This window comes from Mus caroli, chromosome 7, assembly GCF_900094665.2.
Source record: "Mus caroli chromosome 7, CAROLI_EIJ_v1.1, whole genome shotgun sequence".
Lineage (NCBI taxonomy): Eukaryota > Metazoa > Chordata > Mammalia > Rodentia > Muridae > Mus > Mus caroli.
In genome coordinates, this window is record NC_034576.1 from 65,254,108 (window position 1) to 65,261,460 (window position 7,353).

Genomic DNA, 7,353 nt, shown 5'->3' on the forward strand with positions numbered 1-7,353 from the left:
CATAATTTAAGAAGTAGATTTCTTATAAATGCAGACAATGCAGTAAGCAGGGGAAAAGGGTACTGGGAAAATATGAAAAATACACTGTCATAAAATGTGTATTAATAAATATGTTGATCATTTTCCACTAGAATCTTAACGGAAGCTTTAGATGAAAACAAAGTGACCTAATAGAAATGGAAAGCCCAAATCTATAGTTATTAAAATAATTGTAAACCAACAAACTAAGCATCCAATGATGAATGAATGCATATACATATTTTTATATATCCCTCTTTTTCATGTGGGACCTGGGGGATTTAAATTCTGGTTCTCATGCTTGAACTGCAAAAGCTCTTACCCACTGAACCAAGTCTCATTTTAATTAAAATTTTAAACTCCCATCAATTATGCTATATGAATCTATTACTTCTTGAACATTCAAATCTCACATGGATTTATCTCCAGTGTCTGTAACTACACTTTACATACTTCCTTGTTTGATCTGCACTCAGATTTGTAAGAATTTATCTCTATTGATAATTTCTCAACATTCCAATCTTAACTCATCATCATCATAAGGTACGGCTTTCCGAAAAAAAGAAGAAGAAGAAGAAGAAGAAGAAGAAGAAGAAGAAGAAGAAGAAGAAGAAGAAGAAGAAGAAGAAGAAGAAGAAGAAGGTCATTTCTGTTTCTCTTATTCTTTTGTAGAAAAACCAAATTCAAGAATTAGTCTTCCCCTTTCTGCAGAACCTTCACATTTAATTTGATTTTGCACAAACTCAGTGTATTCGAACTTAACTTCACCATCTCAGCTACATCTTTCTCCTTCAACTTGTTTCTTTCCCTACCATTATCTATCTCTGTGCCACACAGGAGACCAGGAAATCTTTTACATAAGCGTAGTGGTACCCTCCCTTAGACCCCAGTGGTTGGGCTTTGCTGCTTCGCTCCTTTCCAGCCCTACCACCCTTCTGGCTTCCTAACACGCATGCGCAATATCACGTCAGCCCCGCCCGCCCGCTGCTGCGGAAGGCGCAGTGCTCAGTAAAGCGCACTTCCTCTGCTGGTCTCCACCGAGGGAGTGCTGGCTCCAAGAGCTCCAAGCCGCATCGGTCCTGCTTTGATCCGAAGGCGCAGACATGTCGGAACAAAGTAAGGATCTGAGCGACCCTAACTTTGCAGGCGAGGCCCCCGACTGTGAGATGCAGGACAGCGATGCTGTTCCGGTGGGGATCCCTCCTCCCGCTTCTCTGGCCGCTAACCTCGCAGGGCCACCGTGCGCTCCCGAAGGCCTTATGGCAGCCCCACAGGCCTCGCCACCACCCGAAGAACGGATCGAAGATGTTGACCCTAAAATCCTGCAGCAGGCCGCAGAGGAGGGCCGCGCCCACCAGCCCCAGAGTCCAGCCCGGCCGATCCCAGCACCGCCAGCCCCTGCCCAGCTGGTGCAGAAGGCGCATGAGCTCATGTGGTACGTGTTGGTGAAGGACCAGAAGAGGATGGTCCTCTGGTTTCCAGACATGGTGAAAGAGGTCATGGGCAGCTACAAGAAATGGTGCAGAAGCATCCTCAGGCGCACCAGCGTCATCCTCGCCAGAGTGTTCGGGCTGCACCTGAGGCTGACCAATCTCCACACCATGGAGTTTGCCCTGGTCAAAGCCCTCAGCCCAGAGGAGCTAGACAGGGTGGCGCTCAACAACCGTATGCCCATGACAGGCCTCCTGCTCATGATCCTGAGCCTCATCTACGTGAAGGGCCGCGGGGCCAGAGAGGGTGCGGTCTGGAACGTGCTGCGCATCCTGGGGCTGAGGCCCTGGAAGAAGCACTCCACCTTCGGAGACGTGAGGAAGATTATCACCGAGGAGTTCGTCCAGCAGAATTACCTGAAGTACCAGCGTGTGCCCCACATCGAGCCTCCCGAGTACGAGTTCTTCTGGGGGTCCAGAGCTAACCGTGAAATCACCAAGATGCAGATCATGGAGTTCCTGGCCAGAGTCTTCAAGAAAGATCCCCAGGCTTGGCCTTCCCGATACAGGGAGGCTCTGGAGCAGGCCAGAGCTCTGCGGGAGGCTAATCTTGCTGCCCAGGCCCCCCGCAGCAGTGTCTCTGAGGACTAGAAAGGTCCAGGGGCACACTGATAGTTTCTGACCCATAATAAGGCTGTGTACGGGTGGGGTTGAGTCATTAGAGTATTCCAAATCCACAGTGCAGTATTTCATGTATAATTTTTTTTTAAGTTTCCCATACAGTGCTTTTGTACCTTGTAATGCAATGTATTCATTTGTGTACTCGTGTAGTGTTTAAGATTGATGCATGGGTGATAAGTAATTGGTACTTTCACTTTTGTGCTTTTGTGGATTTTTGTACAAGAGATGTGCTGTGCTAAACTTGTGAAATACATTGAGGTGTTCTGTATCTTGTTCTTTGTATGGGACTGATGATCTGTATCGACAAAGAAGGCCCTGGAGAGTTAGCAGGACTTAACAGCAACGCAGACCTGAGCAAGAGAAAGGTCAAGGCCTTTCTCCATGTGACTTCAACTGGCACAGGAAGCATCCATGTAGAATGGACTGATTTGAACTGGACTGTTCTCAGTGTAGGCACTTAGCACCCTTTACAAAACATGTATACAACCCCACCATAAATAAACGTTAAAATGAGCATTAAAGACACTGTGAAATAATTTCTTTGGGGGGAGGAGGCATTTATTTTTGATGAAAGGGGGAGTGGGAATGGGTGGGGATGAGAAAGATTCTCCCTATGTGCAGCATGAGCAAACACGGTGTCCTTACAGTGGGAGGCCACTACACATGACCACTCAGAAGAAACTTGCGGTGCTTTAAGAAATTCGTCACATAAAAAGGTGTAACAACAACAACAACAAAGCTCATTATCACATAACATGGGGATAATAACAGGTATATGGAGGGCCTGCCCCTTTTCTGTTGCGTTTTTTAAAATAGTGTTTCAAGGGCACTTTAGCAGAATAAACCCTTATTGTGCATTTTCTTCTTTATTTTGTCCTCCCACCAGCCATAAGAAGTAAGGAATAACTGTATCAGCACAGAGCAAGAAAAATAAAAGGAGTGTTGGTAATGAACTATCCTAAAACCTTTATACAGGCGTCTTGACACTAAGCTCTCCATGGCCACCACTCACACAAGCACTCTGGCCTCCCTGCTGTATGCATTAGGGGTTTGATTTTTCTAATTAATTCCAAGAGTTTCACAGAAAATTAGCTTCTGAACGTACAAATTAGGAAACTCGTTTCAGAAAGAATTGATGACCTAATCAAGTCCTTATCTTGCTAAGGGGTAAAAACAAGATCTGGAATTTCATCTTTCCAGAAGGATGAAGATGAGCGAAACTATTCTGACAGTCGTACCAGTAAGAGTCATGGCACTAATGAAATAGAGGAGGGGTTGGGATTAAGGAGCTGTCCCCAGCAGCACAGTCACATTTGCCACTCAGAAGTCAGTATATTGCAGTGGGCAGTGGGTGAAGAGAGGGTGAAATGGGATGAGAATCACTGTAAACAGCAACAACTGGGGCAAAAATCTCCTTAGAAAGCTTTTGGTCTGGGGAGAAAGAGAGAGAAGAGGCTTTAATGAGATTAGAAATCCTTTAGACTTTGTGGTAAAAGTCATTTAGTAAAAGCTAAAAAGTAATTTTCCCCCTGGGGAAGGTGAATAAGGGGAGATACCTGTCACACCATACTGAGTAAAGAGTAAACGGGGAGTCCTATTAATATGAAAGAGATGCAACCAGTGTGTTGACATGCAGAACTGCCGACATTTAGTGGCATTACCTAGCTGGTGATGCAGGGAATGAAAAGGCTTATAATCCATGTGTCTGTTAAAATGGAACTCATCGTATTTAGTTGTGCCCATAGTCTTTCACTGGAGTGAGAATGGAAAGTGGGAAGATACTGACAATAACCCCAATGTGAGTGACCTGGCTTTCAGCAGACTTCATAAAGAGCTGATGCTAGCTGGCACACCTATTTAAAACGTTTAGGGTTTTTCTGCTGTAAGAATATTGAATCTGTTTTGCATGGGTCTGTTTGGCAAAGTCTGTTTTGCAGATTGCCGTTTTGCAGACCTATGTAAAACAGATTCAAGATTACTGACACTGGCACCCTGGCCAAGCATTTGCTGAGGAATAGGATAGTGAGAAACAAGCCGCTGATTACTGACAGGCACAAGAGCAGGGCTGCTCTCCAACTGCGTTGTCTTGGAGACAGCTTGCCATAAAGGAGGAAGCTTTGCAGATATGGAGGGTTTAATTCATGGTGCCTGGTTCAGTAGACACCACAACCTGCGGACAAAGGGAGGAATTACTCAATAACTTTCTTATATTTTCATATTGGCCTAAAAATTAAAAAATAGGAGAGTACTCCAAGTATTTTGGAAAAGATGCTCAAATAGACCAATCAGGAAACATTTAGCAGACTCAGTTTGTGAGCCCATAGCTATGATGATTTGATACTCTAGCTGGGAGAGATTTCCCTGATTATTTTTATCTACCAACAGTAACTTCATTTTTACCTTGATATTTTACTCTTATAGCTCAGAACTATTTGTTCTTTTTAATTTTTATGTTTCAATTAAAATTTATTTTATGTTAATATGTTTAATTGAAATAGAATTACATCACTCCCTAATCCCTTTCCTCCATCCAGTCACCCCCAGCTATCTCACATTAATTTTTCTGTTAGTTCACATTTTTCACTTTAATTGACTTCATTTTCACCTAAGGTGGAGAAAACCTCTAGAGTTTAAATATAAACTATAATATCTACTTTAAGCTGACCTCAGAGAAAAATATGGCTCTGAGTTATGATTAAATAAGAAATGGGTATTTAAAATGAACCAGTAAAGTTATGTCTTTCCTATATATCCCAGTATTCTTACCACTACCATAATATTGCATAACAAACATAGGAAGCCCTACCAGGTACTGTTTATAGCATCCATATTTAAATGGCCACTCAGAATACATATGACATTTATAAATACGTGCATTTTGTTAAACTCTTGTAAATTGTTAGATACATGAAGGCAGAGTCGTATATGAAAACTACCCACCATGTAACTAAAGTCTCTTTACTATGGGCCTGTCCCATGGATGTTCTTGGAAAATAAATGGAGCATTCTTTGCTCTTTTTTCCTCTCATTTAAATTTTATTTTTCTAATATAATATATCCTGATCACATTTCTCCCTCCCTCTGCTCCTCCCAGCTCCACCCACCTCCTCATCCTCCCTGATTCACCCACTTTCTGTCTCTCACTAAAAAACAAACAGGCTTCTATGAGATAATGATATAATATAGTAAGATAAAACAAAAACTAGCACATCAGAATAGGACAATACAATCAGAAAGAAGGGAACATCCAAAGGAGGTAGGGCATAGACACAAGAAAAAGATATAGTTACAGAGAACTGCTCATTTGCATACTCAGGTATCCTACAAAAATACAAAACTAAAAGTTATAACATATACACAAAGGACCTGAAAACTCAAAATATTAAAAAAATAACATCTTCATAAAAGGAAAGGAAAAACAAAAACAGCAGTCACATTCAACTAGCCTGAAACATAGAAAAGTGGTAGCAGTACAAGGAAAGAAATGAATGCAGAAAATATTGGAAACAGGAGCAAGAACCAGTTTTTTTTTTAAAGCTCAATAATATGAATCAGTTCCAGGGGTTCTTAAAGAATAAATAATACAAATTAACAACTTCTTTCTGGGCAAATGGATGGTGAAAACTAGTAGCCAGACAAGGCTGGAGGGAGGAAAGAAAGAAATGATAATTCTATTTTAATTAAAATAGTAATATAAATTTAATAAAAAACATAAAGGGGGCCTGCTCGTTTGAAAAAGGAAATGGAGGAGGAATGGATCTGGGGAAGAAAGGAGAGGGTTGAGACTGGGGGAAGAGAAGGGAGATGAGGCTGTGGTCAGTTTACATCATCTGAGAGAAGAATACATAAAATACAATAAGACATTCATAAAAAATTAAAAAGAACAAAAGCAATTCAGTACTGTTGTAATAAAATATCAATTGAGAAAATGAAGAAAAAAGCCAATTTAAGAAATTAAGATATGTTTTATACAATAAGTGATTAAATATATAATAAAAGTGAATGCATAGTCCATTCTATTACTAGTTAATTAAAATAGGCAACCACATGCCCTTCTCTAGTTGGACATATGCTACATGTTGCCTTCTGTACTCATTAGCATGCATGTTGAGAGTCCAGTGTTCAGAAGATGATGTGCTGGGAGTTAAGGATTTAACAATAAACAGAATGATCATTGTGCAGTCAGAATGTATTAATTAGGTGAATAACAAGAATCACCCTTCAGCACAAAGAATACCATACTAGAAACAATATGGGGATAGAGGGAGACAAACAGATGCCTAAAACACAGATTTTCCAAAAGAAATGTTGTATAAATTTGCATGTATATTTAAAGGGTGATTAACAACTTAAAAGTGATACTGGGAAGGGTTTATTTGACAGGAGGATCTCTTTGTGCTTAAGGGCTGTACTAAGAAAGCAAACAGACTCGTGAGACTATATATTATCTTGAAATAAAGGAAAATAGAAAGTAAATTCCATTCCAACTTGCCTAAAATATTTTTAGGCTCTTAATTTCCTCTGTTATAGACACTTTTGGCAAATTATTTTCTCAGTAACTTAATATGAGAAGATATTACAGCTTTTGGGATTTGATGTATGCATTTATCGATTTGGTTAATAAAACATTGAACTTCATTGTATGATTAACTTGTAGGAACTTGGAGATACTGATAAATTAGAAACATGGCTTCAACAAGTGTATAATATATGCTATATTTATAAAAAGAATTGTCAGAAACTGTCTTGGTGATTAGCTCAACAGCCTAGGTGTCTGTGGTTGAAATGATTCTAATTTTATTCAGTAATGTCTCCCAAAGAAAAATTTCAATGAAACCAATGACTGTTTCATAGCATACTGGAATACTTGGTCCTTGTTTTTGCTTTTGGAAGTTGAGTGATAGAGGATGAGGTGAGAAATGAGCAACAGGTGCTGACTTAGGTTTCAAGCTTTAATACAGGTTAAAGGTCAGATTTAGTTGATGAGACCGGAACAGGATAGGGGAGAACAAGTGTGGAGGAAAAATAGCAGTTTCTATGTTGAAAATCTATTAAATATACTAAAAGATAGAAGACTTATACAATAAACATATCTGGCTCAAAGGAGAATATTTTAGTTCAGCAGTGGAGAAATGCCTTTTTCTACAGAAACTCTGAAAAAAAATGTGTCCATGCTTGTACTCTGAGAACCTGAAGCATTTCCTCGTCAAGTTCTGCAGGAATG

The 7,353-nt window shown here is 40.2% G+C and overlaps 1 protein-coding gene across 1 annotated transcript; it reads left to right on the forward strand.

Moving 5' to 3' along the window:
* Positions 1-996: 996 nt before the first annotated feature.
* Ndn (necdin, MAGE family member) lies at positions 997-2,650 on the forward strand. The gene has a single exon (XM_021167872.2). It carries the CDS (start codon positions 1,122-1,124, stop codon positions 2,097-2,099), a length of 978 nt encoding a protein of 325 aa, XP_021023531.1. The 5' UTR covers positions 997-1,121; the 3' UTR covers positions 2,100-2,650.
* The last annotated feature ends 4,703 nt before the right edge of the window (positions 2,651-7,353 follow it).

Bases quoted from the DNA above. Each gene is read 5' to 3' on its own strand.
- Ndn (XM_021167872.2), top strand. From the start codon at position 1,122: ATGTCGGAACAAAGTAAGGATCTGAGCGACCCTAACTTTGCAGGCGAG.